General features: G+C 43.9%; 4 protein-coding genes across 11 annotated transcripts; 2 read left to right on the top strand and 2 right to left on the bottom strand.

Annotated features, from left to right (window-relative positions):
• Positions 1-549: 549 nt before the first annotated feature.
• Positions 550-3580, bottom strand: pafah1b3 (platelet-activating factor acetylhydrolase, isoform Ib, gamma subunit). Of its 5 annotated transcripts, none has more exons than XM_057046165.1 (6): positions 3435-3580; positions 2984-3089; positions 2528-2617; positions 2341-2457; positions 2080-2202; positions 550-1878 (listed from the first exon to the last, which is right to left on the bottom strand). In XM_057046165.1, exons 2-6 carry the CDS (start codon positions 3062-3064, stop codon positions 1618-1620), a joined length of 672 nt encoding a protein of 223 aa, XP_056902145.1. In that variant the 5' UTR covers positions 3065-3089; positions 3435-3580; the 3' UTR covers positions 550-1617. The 5 variants fall into 5 exon arrangements, with proteins under 5 accessions (XP_056902145.1, XP_056902146.1, XP_056902144.1 ...); XM_057046166.1 differs by having other exon boundaries at positions 2984-3092; positions 3435-3565; XM_057046164.1 differs by having other exon boundaries at positions 3362-3503.
• Positions 3581-4447: 867 nt separating this feature from the next.
• tlr21 (toll-like receptor 21) lies at positions 4448-10237 on the bottom strand. Of its 3 annotated transcripts, none has more exons than XR_008952454.1 (3): positions 7346-10237; positions 6896-7005; positions 5146-5285 (listed from the first exon to the last, which is right to left on the bottom strand). XR_008952454.1 is itself a non-coding variant. In XM_057045874.1 (2 exons), the coding sequence occupies exons 1-2, from the start codon at positions 10235-10237 to the stop codon at positions 5274-5276; spliced, it is 2904 nt and encodes a 967-aa protein (XP_056901854.1). In that variant the 3' UTR covers positions 4448-5273. The 3 variants fall into 3 exon arrangements, 1 of the variants encoding a protein (XP_056901854.1); XR_008952453.1 differs by lacking the exon at positions 5146-5285 and adding an exon at positions 5610-5748; XM_057045874.1 differs by lacking the exon at positions 6896-7005 and having other exon boundaries at positions 4448-5285.
• Positions 4579-7049, top strand: si:dkey-250k15.4 (uncharacterized). The gene is made up of 3 exons (XM_057045934.1): positions 4579-5941; positions 6176-6306; positions 6398-7049. Exons 1-3 carry the CDS (start codon positions 4579-4581, stop codon positions 6980-6982), a joined length of 2079 nt encoding a protein of 692 aa, XP_056901914.1. The 3' UTR covers positions 6983-7049.
• Positions 7879-16552, top strand: cxcr3.2 (chemokine (C-X-C motif) receptor 3, tandem duplicate 2). Of its 2 annotated transcripts, XM_057046122.1 has the most exons (3): positions 7879-8020; positions 13221-13361; positions 14978-16552. In XM_057046122.1, exons 2-3 carry the CDS (start codon positions 13221-13223, stop codon positions 16097-16099), a joined length of 1263 nt encoding a protein of 420 aa, XP_056902102.1. In that variant the 5' UTR covers positions 7879-8020; the 3' UTR covers positions 16100-16552. The 2 variants fall into 2 exon arrangements, 1 of the variants encoding a protein (XP_056902102.1); XR_008952458.1 differs by lacking the exons at positions 13221-13361; positions 14978-16552 and adding an exon at positions 10155-10728 and having other exon boundaries at positions 7880-8020.
• The last annotated feature ends 1743 nt before the right edge of the window (positions 16553-18295 follow it).

Below are 18295 nucleotides of genomic sequence, written 5' to 3'. Positions count from 1 at the left end.
ATCAAACTTCTGATTCAGGGTGCAGAAGAATTCTAGGATAATCTTCATTTGTCATCTTTTAAATATATACTTTATTTCCATTGTCCTCAATAAAAATGCCTCTATGCATGTGCACACCACAATAAAGAGGAGACTTAATCTGCAATCCGAACACAATTTATGATCAGTCGTGGTTAGAAAAGGCACATTTGATATTTGTCTTTGTCAGTAAAAGAAAAGAATTGACTATTTATCTATTATGACTTTACTCCTTCAGATTAATATCTAACCAGTATCAGATGATAATCATGCTGGTGTGTTCCATCACAGGATCAGGAAACATTAGACCTCAAGTATTAGCTGCATTTTTAGGGAATCTCTAAGTTTTCTGTACTTTTATTCATCTTAAAATGATTTTTTTAAACTCACCTTTTGTATACATCTTGCAGGGGGTTAGGCGTGTGTGTGAGGCTGCCAGGAATTGAAGCCTTTTAATGCAATAGTGGAGCTCAGCATGACTGAGCATCACTGTCTCCAACGGCCAACTCAAAATCAAAGGGAGACGCAGCGAAAGGTTTTGTTTTCATATTTAATGCATCATTCATCACTTGCACAACCTGAAGTCCTGTTTCATCTGTGGAATTATGTTGGAATTCTCTCTGAAGCATTTTAACAAGTAAAGCTTTATAGGTGGTCTCATGGACCCGTGTTTTGGAACTAATTCAAAGCACAAGTACATTTGAAACTATGTATCAGTTTAAAACCTATACGGATGCGTATACTGTCTGTATTTGCCTATGACACAATACCTACCAACATCACAACTGTTGTAATAGGCCAACAAATGACGTGCAACAATTAGAAACCACTTTTAAAAAAAGACGGAGAAACATTTGGTCATTTAAATGAATACAGGACACAAAATACCAGAGTAACATAAAGCAATTGTAGCATATGTGGCTTGAAGATTTTGAGAAATAAAGATTACAAATGGACAGATTGCAGCAATTATTAAGGGGATGTTTTATGTTTTAAACCACCTAAATAATCTGATGAACAACTGTAATTAATTGCCCTTTCAGCTGCTTCCTGAGCAAGAATCATCAGACAAACAGGACATTTGCAAATAAACCATGTCTTCAGGACAAATGCAGATATTCTATCATTCAGGCTTGATCAATTCACAAGAGCAGCAGCTCATGCAGTGGTATGTGGGGCAAACACTTCTGACCTTTAAGGGGGGCAGTGCAATTGTGACCTACAGCAGATCTGTAAAACCCCAGTGCATTTCCTTAAATCCATTAAGCATAACTGGATACATCAAAACAGTGTTGCTGCGTGTCATCTCATGTCACTGTCTTCAAGTAGAGTCACAATATAATGTGGCAGAGAAATCCCAAAATCCTGCTGATGAACAAGGAACATGCGAACAGAATAGATGCTCACTGAGAACTGAAGCAAGAGCTGCACATTTAATTTCAAACTGTATCATATGTACAAGATTTATGGTCCCATAACAGCGGTCACCAACTATAGCCCTTAAAAATGGATTCCATGGGTCAGAGGACATGTAAAGATATTTAGTGTGATGCTCTCGAGAAAGAGGCTTGATAACCACTTCAAATGTGCTGCAGCTGCTCAGTTCTCAGATGGCTCATCAAGCATGGACTTCAGCTGAGCGTGCAGGGGCTCACACACAGCCTGGTAGCCTCGGGGGGTCAGGTGAAGGTAATCGTACATGTCTTGATGAGAGATGCTGCCGCTGGAATGGACAAAGCCCGGATCTACACTGAGGAAAGAGGCGTGAGGGAGGGATGATACAGCCTCCTGGACCAGTTGGTTCACCTTGGCGTTACGCTCCCGCAGTGGGTTTGGCATTTTACCTCGAGGCAGCAAACCCTTGAAAACAGAAGACATTTTATGGTGGGATGTCCGGCAAAAATGTATGCATCAATGAACACGCGTTAGCAATGCAAAACAAGTTGTTTCTACGGGTTCATATAACTGAGGACATAGTCATGAGCTCATTATCATGTGCAGACTAATGATTTATATATTTCAGACCAACAGACATTACAGGATGGATCACAAGAACCCTACCAGCACAAGCGTCTGTGCATTAGGGAGCTTGTTCTTGATGACTTGAATTATGGCCAGGATGCCGTTGCAGATCTGCTCAGGATTGTGGCCATGATTGTTAGTGCCTACCCACAGCACAACAACCTAGAAAATCAGCCAAATTAGAACAGAATTTACTTTAGAATCTTGTGGATGATATAGTCTTGTGTGTATAGCACAATCTTCCAAAATGCAAACAAACATCACATCATTTTGATTCATATATTCAATAATGATAAAGACCTTTGGGCTGATATTATCCAGTTCACCATTGCTCAGTCGCCAGAGCACGTGCTGTGTTGCGTCACCACCCACACCGAAATTTAGGGCATGAAGTGGAGAGAACAGCTGTCGCCATATCTGCGAGCAACAACAAGGAATCATGCACTGTGCACAACACCACAAACAGCACAATGTGTCGTCTGTTTACCCCAAACTGGTGCATGAGCTGAATCAGAGAGTCTCCAACAAACAGGACTTCAGGTTCTTTGTCTTTGCTATCAGACACAAAACGCTGGTGCTATAAATACACGGGAAGAAGAAAAGAGTGAGACATGTGAGGCACATGTGCTGGACTTTCAGGGGAAATTAAAAAGCAATTGTACTCATTCATTTTGCTAGATTGGGGAGGGGGGACAGAAATGAGAGAGTACATTAAATCAAGGCATTAATAGTGCACAAAAAGTGCACAGTGGAGCCACAATCTGTGCACAGAAGCGAACCAGATCAAAAGAAACTGACAAATAAACGCACAAACAATAAACACAAAATTAAGTCTGCATTAGCAGAGCCATTTATAAAGCCTAGATGCTCTTATTCGAAGCCATTAACACACGACAGGCATAAACAGGCACCGACTCTGAGTAATAACGTTTATTATACACACCAAAGACATCCATCGTCCATCTCCCTGGATGTCCTCGCATGGGGTAGGTGTGGCAGCTGGATTTGGATCTTCTGCATTCATGACTTGCCTTTACCTAGTCACCTAGCTGCTTTTTAAGCAGGAAAAATAATCAAGAAACCAAAAGCTTGCAACTGAAATTTGTGGTTATGTTTAATTCTTTAAGAAGTCAATGAATCAAGTTAGCTACCGAAGCTAGCGTACTTGCTGCAACAAAAGATTGATGCACTTTTACAGGTACCGCTCAACTAATAACACCGAATATCAACGAAATTAATTTTTGCAAACATACTCGTATGTGGTAAAACTACAAGAATTTACATTCAGAAATATTTAGAATAATTATGAAATGCTCAATACCACACAATCAAAATATCGCCTTCTCCCTTTCAGATTCAGGAAGTAACGTAACCGTTTACGAAAGTACCATTACCTATGGTCGACCAGCGAATTCTACGGTTTCCGAATAATTATGATTTAATACTTTGATTGAGATTCAGTGTTAAATAATTATATGAATGTAAAAGTACATATACAAGGAGAGCTGGCCGTTTTTGTTCTGTAATCGGTAAATATCAAATGGATCTCTTTACACCCCTACTACACGCATATGTGGATTCGTCCTGATTAGTGTTCGTGGGAGTCAATGTTGCGCAAAGATCCCCCATTGCTGCGCGTTGCTGAGCAACAACTGCTGCACGACAAAGGAATAATTACGAAAGGTAAGTTCAGTTTTAAATTTATGAACTTATATGTGATAATATTTGACGGATTCAACGGTGGTATTGAATAATAGTAGTTAATGTGAAGATTATCGAGCATGCTTTATGTAAATTCCAACTAAATGTCACATTAGGAAACATCTGCGCTGATAATGAAACACATCAGGTGTTTGTTGTTAACGTTACAGATTGTTCAATCATCTTGCTGCTTCTTTTTACGATTATGTGAAGAAAGCCTTAAAATAATGTCTGTTGTATGGGATGTCGGGCGGATTTTGTCAGTTTTAAATACTTCATGCTCGTGTTTTTGTTTGTGTGTTTTCCATCTTTGAGGCTTTTTTGACACAACTGGTGGCCAACTGGTTATTTTATTACCCTAAAATTGATAATAAAAATCCAAATGTAATATACGTGATGTACTTTTACTTCTGGTGGTGTGGATCCTGTCAGCATTTCTACTGTGGGGTAAAGTCTGCATTATGGTCCAGCTCTGGTTGAAGATATTTCCTCAGATTCTAGTTTTTGCAATGTCCCTTTAAAGCTGCTTATTGTAAATGTATTTGCCTGGAAAGCAGCAAAAGCTAAGGAAATGGTGTGATCTACGTCTGTACTCATGTATGATTATGTGCTCTGAAATGTCTTTGCTTCCGTGAAAATGCAGTCTGCAAAAGGCCTTAGATTGGAAAGATGTCACAGCACAAAAGAAAGCAACCCTCAAAACATCTGTAGCTGAAGCTTTTTAGTCAACCTAACATTTACAGTTGCTGACGGTTATGTTAGTTCATTCATTTTAACTTTGACTACAAGTTGCAAATGTCCACGTAGTGATGAACTGTAAAGAAATAGTTGAATTATATGAAGCAAGCCAAGGTCATGGGTCACATTGCAACAACTAGCTTTTCTTCTAAACCAATGCAGGTTAGTTACTATCCATTATTTCTTTCCCACAGCACTTCAGGACTGCATATAGTCTTTAGACAACCAACTGCAGCACAAACAAATGTGCAAATGACTTCCTCAGAGAAACAAAAGTACAATATTTTCAACAAGCAATTCAAAAATACAGAAAAGTCAACATTTAAAGATGGCAAGCATTTTTCCAACTTCCACAACATGCATGAATGCCGCAAACTGAAGCGCCTGAAAAGCCACAGAGAGAGGAATCGGATCAGAGGCTGTGGCAAAAAAGCCCCAAAATTCTGTTCACCGCATCGACAGTGTCGCCATCGGAGCAGCAAGGACATGGCGTATTTTCACAGCTGCTGTCATCACTCGTCAAGGAGAAACGCGCCTTCCTCCAGTTCGGCTGCTGTCACGAAGGAGCCAAGTGTCATCACAGAAAGTCGCCTGATTGGACATCAGGGCCTCTTCAATCACGAGGTGAAGTCTATTGACATCGAACGCTTGTTAAGTGAGCAACGGAAAATGGAGAGAAGCAAATTAGCAGAAAGCACCGCGCCGCATTGGTCTTCAGCGTCTCGTGGGAGCATGGCTGGTGACACGGAGAAGTTGGTGCTGTTTGAGCATAAAGGCGTTGGAGCTTCAAAGTCTCACGATGAGCTCTGTGACAAAGAAAAAGGCAAAAGTCAAAGGTTAGCACCCACACTTGAGGACAGACCGCACCAGGTTCCTCCAGAACCGTCATCTGAAAGCTGCAAGAGTCCCTCCTCAGCCAACCACAGCGACCAGGTCAAGGTCAGAAGGGTCAAAGTCAGGCAAGCCCAACATCTCACATCTGTAAAGGACAGAGAGACACAGCTACTGTCCACTGCTCAAAGACAGGAAACTAAGACATCCGACAGGAATGCAAATGAAACGGTTTCTTCTGAGGAGTGCACACCAAAGAACCAGGAGTGTGCTGGCCTCCATAGCCAAACGTACAGCCTCAGCCCAGTCCGACCCCCCAGCTCCAGGTCGGCCGAGAACGTTGACTTGCACCACACAAGCGGAGAGCCTGGCTGCAGTGTAGCTCCGTCCGTGGGGACGCTGGCAGCAGCGTTGTGTCACCGTCTCAAGTTCCCATTTCTGAAACAGAGGAGTCTGGTGGAAGAGAGCAGGCAGGTCCTGTTGAACGCCCTGCAGGAGCGGGACGGCCCCCAGGTCCAGGAGAACCTTCTGCAGGGCTGGACTTGCTATAGCTTTGATTCCAGTGGGAAAAAAGCTGCTCTGCACCAGGAGGAAGCCACTGCAGATCAAGATGAGGCCAAAGGCCCCAAAGGTATGCTCGTGCATTCCAGTAAATAGTGCACGTAAACAATACAGTTCATAGAAATTATGCAATGTATAGAAATCTGTGAATCACAGTATTAACATTGTAAATTAGAATTCATGGTATGCCTACATTGTATTGGTACATGTTGACTTGTGTGTGTCATATTTGAAAGGTTCTAGCCTTTCGAAGCTTTTTTGTTTGAATTTGTGACATTTTCAGTCCGTAACCCTTTTTTTGCAGAGGTGTTTGCATCGTTAATCCCTGAAAGTCCTCCGTGCTTTGAAAGTCCAGCTAACGCAACACTGAAAACGAGGAGAAGCAGGCATTTCAGCTGGAAGTCCAGCCCTCACTTAGCCTGCAACACAAACCAGGTAGGAGTTGTTTATTCTTATTCTTCATTTGCATTTTTTTGTTTTATTCTTTTTCTGTAATACTGAAATGAGTTTTCTGTGTGATGCAAAGGTCAGGCCAGTGGAAACCTTCGGCTTTCTGGATAATATCTTCAGCTGCACACATTCTCCTGAACTCTGTATGAACTTTGAACCATTCGGAAGTCCAGCCAGGGAGCATTTGTTCACTCCATCTCCTGCTTCATCCTGGAGAGAAAAGCCACCAGCATCTCCACACTGGGGAGACACATTCAACTGGCCAAGGAGCAGAGAAAACATCCGATTTGACTCCTTGAGCCAAACCAGAATATTCGGCGAGAGCAGAAGCAGCAGGTCTCACTACAGCAAGTCGCCTTTCTTTCTCTACCAACCAGGGCCACAGCCCGTACACCGGCCCGCCAACTGTCTTCAAGATCAAGTCCCTTTTGACATTGAAACATACTCTTTAGTTGCCAACTCTGCTCAGTTTAAGCATCAGCAGCAGGAACGTCACTTCCAGGCTTTCCACCAAACCCTCCCACCTTTAAGTTGCTTTCCCCACACGTCTCGCCTCACTGACATGGATATTTACCCCCCTTCATGTGTGCTTGATAAAGAAGCCCCACCATATTCCACAAGCCTGGAGCCATGGTCTTTCCCTCCAATGAGACTTTACTGAAGGGTCGTAAAACCTGTGATACTCTGTAATAGAATAAAATAAATGCACAGTTTTTTTAAAGGCATAAGTTTTCATGAACAGAAGCACTATAATGGAAATGTCAGAAAAAACATCTTTAGTCAGTAAATTAGTTTTCAAAATTCATATTATTTTGTTACAAACCTTATGCGATGATTACTAAATGCACAAATATACTGTACATGCTCAGTAGAAACAAATGCTTTCACATTATTAAATATATGCTCAAATCAAAAATAACATTTCCTGATCCTCTTCCTGGAATTCTTTCCATTCATTAAACATGCAGTTAAGCTTCACAGCATCAAAGATTGTTAAAGAAGCAAGAACAAGTTTTCATCACACATGATTGTCTGATGCGTCAGCGTCCTCTTTATTAGCCACACGTGTCCCCTTTTCTTCAGTTTCAATTCTGCTGGTCGTTCCTATCGCCCTGCGCAGCTGACTCCAGAACAGGCCCTGTGCCTGCGGGGGGTTGGTGCACTCAGAGCCAGGCCATTGCAGATAAGTCTTTTTCAACATTACTTTCCTCATTCGGTGATAAGACGACAGCTGCCTCTCTGAGATTGGCTCTAGGAGCACAAGCAGGAGGACGTCCCGGTGCTCATCGAACAGTCGGTAGCTGGCCAGCTGAATCTCCAAAGAACACCATTCGCTGCTCAGGAAGTTCCTGCTCACCACACAAATGGTTTTGCGGCTGCTGTACACAGCAGACACGATGTTGTCGATGATGTAACGGCCCGGCTCAAAGTCTCTGTGGTGTAGGCAGATTTTAAAAGATGATCCATTTCCTTCAAGGTTGGGCAGCAGCTCGTTCATCACCCACAGCTCATCAGAGGAGTTGTAGGAAATGAAGGCATCGTATTTGCAGTTTTCTTCCTTCTCCCTGAGCCTGCGCCACTGCTCACTGAACCAGGAGCGGAACACGTAGTAGCTGTACTTGATCTTCCAGTAGAGTTTAACATAAAGCAACGGCCAGACTGTGAAGAGAAAGATCCACGGCGCCGTGCAGAAGAACAGGTACTGCCCAAGATCGATGTTGCAAACGTTGGTGTCAAAGTTGAAGAATTTGACTTTTGGATCATGTGGGCAGGGCAGACTGTACAGGTAGATCATCTGGACCTTCTCGTTGTATACGGTCCAGTTTTTCAACAAGCTGTTCTCACAGGTGCAGCTGAGAGGAACGTTGCGGATGTCAAGGTACTGGAGCTTGGTCAGACTTTGCAGCACAGTGACAGGAAAGGTCTGCATTACGTTGTGATTTAGTTGAATCTTTTTTAGCTGTGAAATGTTCCCAAAAACCTCAGTAGAGAGGTTCTGGATGCCCATGTTTTCTACAGTCAGGATGGTCAGGTTTGTCAGATCTTTAAAGATTCCTGCTGGCAAATGGGTGGGGCCAACACAGCAGTTGTCCAGTGACAGGAAGTTTAAGTGTTTCAGATCCCTGAAAACATCAGCAGCAAGATAAGAGATCATGTTGTTTTTGACATACAGCGACCTGAGGGAGTATAGGCCCCGGAACAAGGTGCGGGGTAAAATGTGAAGGCCATAAGGCTTCTGCTCATCCAACTTCAGGTCCTCGAGTTTTGTTAGATTCACAAACGGAGAAAAGTTCACGTCCTCCTCGAAATGAATCATGTTTTGTCGTAAATCAAGAGTAGTGAGTGTGTTTTGAAATATGTGATAGGCGGAACTGTCTATCGTTTGTAGATTGTTTCCATCAAGGTAGAGTTTGGACAGACGTTCCAATCCACAAAGACCAGATGGTTCAAAATGGGTAATTTTGTTGCCGCCGAGGTCCAGAGTAGTCAGATTTTTGAGATTCCGGAAGGTGTTGTTGAAAATGACAGAAATTCGATTGTTGCGGAGGTTCAGGATGTTGAGGTTGAAGAGGTCTTCAAAGGTGTCTGCGAACAAATCGCTCAAGAGGTTATTGTCCAGACGGAGAGTAGAGAGTTGCCGGAGTCCGCTGAGAGCTTTTTGATGAAGAAACGCGATGGTATTTATGTTGAGCCAGAGTGTTTTGAGATTTGGTGTGTGATGGAAAGCGTGAGAGTTGACAGAGAGGATTCTGTTGTAACGGTACCTCAACTCTTCAAGCTGCCTAAAGGGGTCTTCGTCTTCACAGGTCGGGAGGGAGGAGTAGTGGTTATGCTCGGCGATAAACGTTGTTATCTGTCTCTGCTTCTTTAGAAACTGAAGACAACCAGACTTTTTCTGTCCAACTTTGGAAAGATCCAAGGTCTTTGTGATATTGGGACAGTGGGCGAGTGTGTTAGCCGTTAGAGTCTCAATCTTGTTACCAACCAGGGTCAGTTTGGTTATCCTGCTCAGCTTTCTTTTTAACAACTTGCAGAGTTCGACGAGTTTGGCTTCGGTGTTTAGATGTGTGCTCGTGAAATCAACGTGCCCCGCATGGATGTCGCTGTTTTGGATGAACTCCACTATGTTGACCTTCGTGGAACGCAACCGCAGATAATTTATTCTTCTTAAATTCACCCCTTCTAATGCTTTTGTTGGCAGCTCAGAATTGTAGGACAAATCCAGGATCTCAATGGATCCAAGAAAGCTGGGCTCACATCCCAGCGTGGAGAGGTTGTTTCTGCATAAGTACAGCCTGTTGAGGGACTCGGGGAGAGACACGTTCGAGTGGCTGAGTGACGTCAGTCTGTTAAAGCAGAGATCGAGCAAAGTCAGATTCTTCAGAGAGGACACAGCCTTGGCGATTTCAGAAAAGTTTGTTAGGTAGTTTTGTTTTATGATTAAAGTATTAAGATTAAAGAGATGACTGAATATTCCGTGAGGGAGACGCTTTAAACTGTTGTTTGTCAAAGACAGGAAGGTTAAGTTGTACAGGTCGTCAAACACAGACGGGCTGAGCTCTGGGATGTAGTTGAAGGACAGATTTAGAGACTTGAGTTGATACAGCCCCTGGAAAGCAAACTGATCGATGGCCCTCAGGTGGTTGTGATCCAGTCTGAGTTGTTGAAGGTTCCGCAGATGAATGAAGCTCCTGTCAGGAATTTGCCACACGGGGTTAATGGCGATGGTCAAGTCGAGGGTAGACTGAGGCAGGTCTTTTATGATGTCACCAAGGATTTGTTGGTTTCGATGGATGCATTTGAACGTCTGTCCTTTTGAAAATTCGATGCAGTTGTGGAAGCTGTAGCCGCCGACGAGCCGCGTAGCACAAAGAAGAACTGTGACTGACAACAGCGGGAAACTAAGACTCCACATTTTGTTCCGACGTCGTCCACAGGAAGTATTGCTCAACGCTTTTGCTGCTTGTTTAAAGATGGAAAAGAGAAATCCACCAATGTTCAGTATGAGACTGTAACCTGAGGACAGAGGGCAGAATACCAGGTTACCAGGGTTCTGGTCAAATGCCTGTTTAACAATGTGTCACTTCCCACTTTCTTAAAATTTAAGAGAAAAAGTGTGGGCTCCTGTAAATTAGGTGATAGAAACCAAAGTGTTTTTTGTCAAAAACATCAAACTAAATGTTTTAGCAAAATTCTTTCTGTAGTTATTGGCAACATCAACAGAAACTTGTGTTATCGTACAGGATTCTCTGGTGAAAAAGACTGTCTTGAGGATTCACTGGTAAATATTCCTTGAGTTTCGAAGCAATTTCACTTGGTTTTATTGAGATGAAAAACGTAAGCGTTGACTAAATGCTGTAACTGTTAGACTTTATTGTAGATTAGAGATTAAATAAATATGATGGACTTGCCTGTGTCAACGACGTATTTCTTGTGACATTTCCCTCCAGTGAGCTTCTTGTTCCAGCGATAAAATAAACCCTGACTGTAAAAGAGGAACATATGTTTCTGTTTCTCTTCCTAACATTTTCAGCAGGAGCCAACTCAAAAAAATGTGAATTTAAAAAGAAAAACAACTGGAAATACAACAGAAGAGCGTTCCTCAAAACAAAGAGGGGAATAGTGAAACCTGTTTTTGCAGAAGCAACATAAAAAGGGACACATCAGGTCTATAAACTCTAATACTGTTACCAGCATATTCTCTATGACTTTAATATGTGTTTATTTAACAATATTGGGTACAAAAACAAGTGTTGATATCAGGGAACGTCGCTCACCTATGATGAAATGAAAAAACTGATTTAACATGAGCATTTTTACCACCAGGCCACAAAGCAGGAGTCCTTCAATCATCCCCAAACAGGCTCTATAATTAAAGACAACAAGTTTTAGGCATTCTTTAGCGTTTCCTGAAATGAATAGAGCGAGATCGTTAGGTGACTTTTCTCATACTTGGCTAGATCCCCACTGTCATCCAGAAAGCAAACGAACATAACACCAAAACATCTTGTGTGTCTTGAATAAAAGTTTTAAATGAAGTGAAACATGCCAGTCATTACAAATATGGTGCACGTCTTAGGAACAACATGTGGATTATTCCATACGTGTGTGTGGAGAGAGGCTGTGTTTGACAGCTAGTTTCCACATGTCCAAGGTTTGTTTATGGAAGTTGGCAAACTCAACCTGCAGTTTACGTGAAAAACTATTGATTTTGAATATAATATTGATATCCGACAACAGCAAGAGCCAGTTTCCTTTTCCGTTAGCAGTAGCAGCAGCTGAGGAGGAGCCAGTCGAGATGAAGAGCGACGCCAGCGACGCCTTTCATCACGAAGGAGGACTTTGACTAGCTCAGGAGGATCATCAAACTTTGGTTGATGACAAATCTTCTTGGGGGATAAATATTAACAGAATAACCGGTTGTGTAACTAGTAACTAGTAACAGACTTGAGCAGAAATCTCAGTATTGCTCTCAGACTTCTTCTCAATCTCCAAGTGTTCTCTTCAGGTGAGAGAAGCTTGTCAAAACTCACAATCATTCAAACCAATAGGCAAGAAAGGACTAATGACAGAATGTTCAGCTTGAGAAACATTTCTCCAAGAGAGAGAATCTCCAGGTCTTCTTCTATAGATAGATCATTCCTAGAACTAAAACCAGAACTGATTTAAGATGGAAGACAAAGGCTTTAAAGGCCTTCGCTCACATGACGTACACATCTTCATTTCCAGTCTATAGGTTTCACATTTCCTTCCATAGCTCACCCAATAGGGCTCAGTTCTTCTTCAGTTAGAAGCAGGAACTGGGGCGGGAGTGCCACGTGTCTGGCACGTCTGGTCTCCACGACCAGAGGTCGACCCCCACTTATACATGCAAATGTACAATGTGTCTAAATTTCACTGCCAACATTGCTCAGACTTTTCTGGAAACCAAGACAAGCTGTAATGTGTGTTTACAGAATAATAGGCCAACTAAAATATGATTACACGATGGATTAAACTCTGTTTGAATGTCAAAATGTTGGTTCTCTCGTTAAAACTTGTTGTTGCTTATTTTAATAAGATACATTCATCCCCGGGATGAAACTGCTCACTTCTTTCTGCCCACATCGGAGAAGGTGGAAGTAAAACCCGTGCCTACGGTCTTGGGCTCCCAGATGCCTAAAAATGATGCTCACAACTTCTGTTGAAAAGAGAAGTTTATGGCGTTTACACTGTGCAGTTATTTCAGAGTTTCTAATACAAACAAGAAGCTCAGTAAGTCTGAGAAAATTACCCCAAAACACTAGAAAAGGCAGAAACCTGTGTCATTTCTACTCTTCTAAATGCTTTATGCTACCAGATACACCTCCTGTTATGCTGCTGATTTACACTTTGTGTTCATAAATATCGGTAATAATAAAAGTTTTAATGAAGTCATTTGCAGCAGAAGAACATCTTTTATTCTGTTAGGTGCATTTTTACAGATCAGCGCCATCACATCAAATCAGTTTGCTAAAGATCCTAAAAGGCTGTTGTGTAAGATGATACAACAAAACAAGTCTGTTCGCTGTTAAGTTTATTTCTGTTACAATAACATCAAGATACGTGATACAGTGAAGAAAACTCAAATTCTTGTCCGTTCAGCACTTCCACTTCTTGTTTAGTCCATCTATTTAAAAAGCTGCTTCTGTTCCCATATAACGTAATGTTTACACCAAATAAAGCAAACCTCCCATTTTTGTGTTCTCGTGATCCAGGTGAGCCTTTTTCTAGCCTCTCTGGAAGAGAAGCGAGGTCTTTTAAAAATAAATCAATAAATCACAGTCACACGTTCCACTGCTGTGTTTTATTGTCTGGAACCTGCAAAGATTCAGTTCCTGAAATTCTAACTTCTTCTTTCTTCTCCACTCATCATGTAGATGTGCGGCACCGATGGACTCAAAATAAAGGATGTTAGTGTAATGTGTAGATGCCGTGCTGCCGTGACTGCGAGCGTTTCAGCTGAATCCTCCACATCTCCAATTAATATGGATGAAATGACACTGAGCACAGATTACTTGGTGAGTAGACGCAGGAACTGTGCACACACGTGCACATCATTTCTGAACAATGATTGTGATTGTTAATTATATTTAATTATATTATATTTATATTATTGTTAATTATAATTGTGATTGATAATTTGTGATACACAATTAGAAATGTTTATCTCACTGTATACTAAGTATCACTTACAGTCATTTAAAACATCGGATATTATGGATATGATGACATATGTGCAGTATAATATAATGTGATTGTGAAATAACTGAACATTTGTCCAGAGGAAGCAGTTGAAGAAAATAACATCCTGATATTTTAAATCATTCACATACTGACTGCAGTGAAAGTGACAGAATAACTGGTAATTCAGCAGTTTATTGGATAAATGAACAAGTTCTCCGACCAAATGAAGTCAGCCAAGTGCTGCTCCTGTATAAAAGTGGGAATGGACACCACTTTATTTTTGTACAGGCTGAAGCCTTCAGGGGAGAGGGGGACACATCCTGAACAAGTCGCCCGCTAACAGCACACCGATGATTAGAAAACACATATTCTTTCTTATTTTGGACTCTGATCGGTTTAGCCTTTAAGGCTAGAAGGCTGAGAATTTATGGGATTGGTTGGGTGCATTTCCACTGCAGGAAACAGTTCCTGTAAAGTTTCTGTCCTCAGATAACGCACCTAATGATATCTGCAAGATCCAAGCTAACAAAAAGAGTTTTTGTTCTCTGAAGGAATAAACAGGAGGTGATTCTCTCAATATTGTGCAATAAATGTGGAAAAGCTCGTTGTACATTAACCTGCTGGATGGATGGATGAATGGATGGATGGATGGATGGATGGATGGATGATGGATGGATGGATGGATGGATGGATGGATGGATGGATGGATGATGATGGATGGATGATGATGGATGATGGATGGATGGATGATGGATGGAGGGATGGATGGATGATGGATGGATGGATGGATGGATGATGAATGGAGGGGTGGATGGATGATGGATGGATGGATGGATGGATGGGTGGATGGATGGATGGATGGATGATGGATGGAGGGGTGGATGGATGATGGATGGATGGATGGATGGATGGATGATGGATGGATGGATGGATGATGGATGGATGGATGCTGGATGGATGGATGATGGATGGATGGCTGGCTGGATGGATGGCTGGATGGATGGATGGCTGGATGGATGGCTGGCTGGATGGCTGGATGGCTGGCTGGATGGATGGCTGGATGGCTGGCTGGCTGGATGGATGGCTGGCTGGATGGATGGATGGCTGGCTGGCTGGATGGATGGATGGCTGGATGATGGATGGATGGATGGATGGATGGATGGATGGATGATGAATGGATGATGGATGGATGGATGATGGATGAATGGATGATGGATGGATGATGGAGGGTGAGCACACAGGTATCTCCACTCCCGTGTGCTCCTCTGGCTGGAGGATCTGACAGGCTTCTCCTTCTGGATGCTGATCTTTCCTCTTGTCCCGTCTGGTTTTGTTGTTATTTTTTTTCTACATGTTAAAATCAAGAATCAGTTTCGTTCATAAATCCGAGCAACGCTTTTGCTAAATTCCCATTTTCCTCTTGGAACGTGCCTTTTCCTTCTCCCAACAGCACGACTATGGGGACTATGGGGACTATGGGTACTATGGGGACTACGGGAACGCCACTCCGTCCTCTGACTCCAGCCACATGGCGCCCTGCCCCCAACAGGACATCTACAGCTTTGCGCAGAAGTTCTCCCCAGCCGTTTACGGTCTGCTCTTCCTGCTGGCCGTCGTGGGCAACGTGCTGGTGCTGTGTGTGATCCGACGCTACCGGAGCTCTCAGCGAGGACGGGGAGGTGGCTTCTCCCTGACCGACACCTTCCTCCTCCACCTGGCCGTCTCCGACCTGCTGCTGGCCTTCACGCTGCCCCTGTTTGCCGTGCAGTGGGCCCATCAGTGGGTCTTTGGTTCGACGATGTGCAAGATCTCTGGCGCTCTCTTCTCGCTGAACCGCTACAGCGGCATCCTCTTCCTGGCTTGCATTAGCGTCGACCGATACCTGGCCATCGTTCACGCCGTCAGCTCGGGGTGGAAGCGCAGCACCTGTCACGCCCAGGCGGCATGTGCGCTCATCTGGGCTGGGTGCCTGGTCTTGAGTGGCGTGGACATTGCTTTCAAGCAGGTGGTGGACCCAGCCGCCCTGGGCCATCATCAGGGGCTGCTCTGCCAGGTGTGGATCCCTAGGAACGCCATTCGCTGGCAGGTGACCCTGCAAATGATCAGTGTGGTTCTGGGGTTTGGATTACCCGTGTTCATCATGCTCTACTGCTACATCCGCATCTTCAGATCTCTCTGCACTGCCAGCCGCCGCCAGAAGCGCAAGTCCCTCCACCTCATCATCTCGATAGTGTCGGTGTTTGTCCTGTGCTGGGCGCCGTACAACTGCTTCCAGCTGGCGGACAGCCTCCAGCTGTTCGGCGTGGTGGACGGGGGCTGCCTGTACGGCCGCGTGTTGGACATCGGTATTCTGGTGACGGAGAGTCTGGGGCTGTCACACTGCGCCCTCAACCCGCTTCTTTATGGCTTCGTGGGGGTGAAGTTCAGAAGAGAGCTGGCCAAAATGTGTAAGGAGCTGCTGGGGAGGAGAGGTGTGCTGGGGCAGGAGGAGTGGAGGGAGCGGAGGCTGAGGAAGACAACCAGCTCTTTCTCCTCTCCAGAAATGGACACGTCTCACTCAGTCATGGTGTGAACTCTAAATCGGACTCTTTCTGCGACGACAGGATGTTCATCCGATGCCTGCAGGCCTGTGTGGGCGAAAGGTGCAGCTTACCACACATATGCTCATGTTTTGCTCTTTTGATTTAAAGTGTGTAAAATAAAGTGCTGATCCGCTCATGTGCCCGATTTATAAAGATGATCTGCTATCTTGTGAAACATGTGGATCCGGGGAAGAGCTTCGTCAGCGGTTGAGGCCTTGCACGGCGCCTTCTCCAGCACGCTCACACGTTATCGAGCAGAGGAAACGGTGGTTTCGAAGTTCTGTCGCTTCTGTCGGGCCTCTTTCATGACTGACGCAGTTCTCAGTGGAGGGTTTAACATTTCCTCTCTTCAATTCCAAGAAAGAGGAAATTAAACAGACTCACTTCGAGTCTCAAATTATACAGACGTTTTTGTAATAAAGTTGTTTTTGGAAGAAAAACTAGATTGTGTGTTGGTGCTCTCATTAAATGTGAATGTGTAGATAAAGAAACACGATTGTGTGAAATAAGGGATTCACATTCATGATTAACTATATTGGAAACAAAAGAGTTGTGTTGCAGTCAGGGGTCCATTATTCTGTCCACCACACACTCAGTCATAAGTAAAATGAATAAAACTTACTTTAAATTCAAAAGTTCTCAATGAGATGACACACGATAATCTAATTAATCTAATTATTGTGTACAATACTGTAGAAAAGGTCACATAAAGCTGAGATGTGGGGAAATGTATTAAAAGGGGAACAAACGTGAATGTTGCAACTTACAGGGGCCCACACACACACACAGACTCACACACACTCACACACACACACACCAGACACACACACACACACACAACACACACACACACACACGCACGCACACACACACACACACACGCACGCACACACACACAGACTCACGCACACACAGACTCACACACAACACACACACACACACACACACACGCATGCACGCACGCACGCACGCACGCACACACAGACTCACACACACACACACACACACACACACACACACACACACACACACACGCACACACACACACAGACTCACACACACTCACACACACACACACCAGACACACACACACACCGTACACACACACAGACACAAACACACAGACTCACACACACACCTCACACAGACTCACACACAACACACAGACTCACACACACACACAGACTCACACACACACACACAGACTCACACACACACACACACACGCACGCACGCACGCACGCACACACACACACACACCACACACACAGACTCACACACACACACACACACACACCATTTGCTGGTGGGGACTTTCAGGGGGAACTAACTCGGTGGGACTTGGCTCCACAGACAGCTGAGTCAGCAGCTCAGACCAAAGAGCTTTTTATCAGATATTAATCTGGCTTCAGTTCCAGGCTGCCTGGTCTTTCTCCAGGTTGGCTCCTAAGGTCCAGGCTGCTGGAGGACTTCCTGTGATGCACTGACCACACACTCCTCTACCGCTGGGTCACGTGTTTCTTTCCCTCCTCCCGATCCTCAACCTGGAGATGTTCATTATTTACAGCTACTCTTCCAGCCTGGGCCTGACGGCTGCATCACCTCTTCTGCCTCATCACCTTTACTCAGTTACTCTGGATCAGGGGGAATCTGGACTCATCAGACCATGTGGCCTTCTTCCATGGCTCCAGAGTCCGATCATCACGGAAGCCTTTTTCCTGATTGGTATTACTGGTTTTCGTACACAGCGGTTCAGTCCCAATCCCATGTGTGGAAATGTGCTTACTTTCACTATTAAACAAAGTTCTCCTGTTGTCCTCCTACAGTCTGATGATGTTTCAGTGATCGCCCACCACGATCCTTCAGGATTTCTTTCTGACCACTTTTCATTTCCTCAAAGGAGATGGTTCCCCACAATCCCTCCAGTTTTTAATGTTTCTAGTTCTTAACCTGACTTTAGTTATTTCTACAATCTCTTTCGACACAGACATCACCAACAGGATGATGGGTTCCACAGGTTTACTGACTGACTGACCGACTGACTGACTGACTGACTGAATACACACGCCCCCTCTAGCGGAATGCAGGTGTCAGTGCAGCCACCAGGCTTTTGCCTTGCGCCTCCTCCGCCGCGTCATTTGAGAAAATAGACACGCCAAAATAAAGCAACTGCGATGTAAAATAAT

The sequence above is a fragment of the Takifugu flavidus genome, chromosome 10 (assembly GCF_003711565.1).
Source record: "Takifugu flavidus isolate HTHZ2018 chromosome 10, ASM371156v2, whole genome shotgun sequence".
NCBI lineage: Eukaryota > Metazoa > Chordata > Actinopteri > Tetraodontiformes > Tetraodontidae > Takifugu > Takifugu flavidus.
The sequence above is the reverse complement of the archived record's forward strand: the minus strand, read 5'-3'. Positions and strand labels throughout refer to the sequence as shown.

What these genes read in the sequence shown, in the direction of transcription:
- si:dkey-250k15.4 (XM_057045934.1), top strand. Translation starts at nt 4,579, where the DNA reads ATGAAGCAAGCCAAGGTCATGGGTCACATTGCAACAACTAGCTTTTCT. An exon ending in TGAGGCCAAAGGCCCCAAAG is followed by an intron (nt 5,942 to 6,175) that starts GTATGCTCGTGC and finishes CTTTTTTTGCAG; the next exon opens with AGGTGTTTGCATCGTTAATC. An exon ending in TAGCCTGCAACACAAACCAG is followed by an intron (nt 6,307 to 6,397) that starts GTAGGAGTTGTT and finishes TGTGATGCAAAG; the next exon opens with GTCAGGCCAGTGGAAACCTT.
- cxcr3.2 (XM_057046122.1), top strand. Translation starts at nt 13,221, where the DNA reads ATGTGCGGCACCGATGGACTCAAAATAAAGGATGTTAGTGTAATGTGT. An exon ending in CACTGAGCACAGATTACTTG is followed by an intron (nt 13,362 to 14,977) that starts GTGAGTAGACGC and finishes TTCTCCCAACAG; the next exon opens with CACGACTATGGGGACTATGG.
- tlr21 (XM_057045874.1), bottom strand. Translation starts at nt 10,237, where the DNA reads ATGTGGAGTCTTAGTTTCCCGCTGTTGTCAGTCACAGTTCTTCTTTGT.
- pafah1b3 (XM_057046165.1), bottom strand. Translation starts at nt 3,064, where the DNA reads ATGAATGCAGAAGATCCAAATCCAGCTGCCACACCTACCCCATGCGAG. An exon ending in ATGGACGATGGATGTCTTTG is followed by an intron (nt 2,618 to 2,983) that starts GTGTGTATAATA and finishes GTGTATTTATAG; the next exon opens with CACCAGCGTTTTGTGTCTGA. An exon ending in AGCTCATGCACCAGTTTGGG is followed by an intron (nt 2,458 to 2,527) that starts GTAAACAGACGA and finishes TGTTGCTCGCAG; the next exon opens with ATATGGCGACAGCTGTTCTC.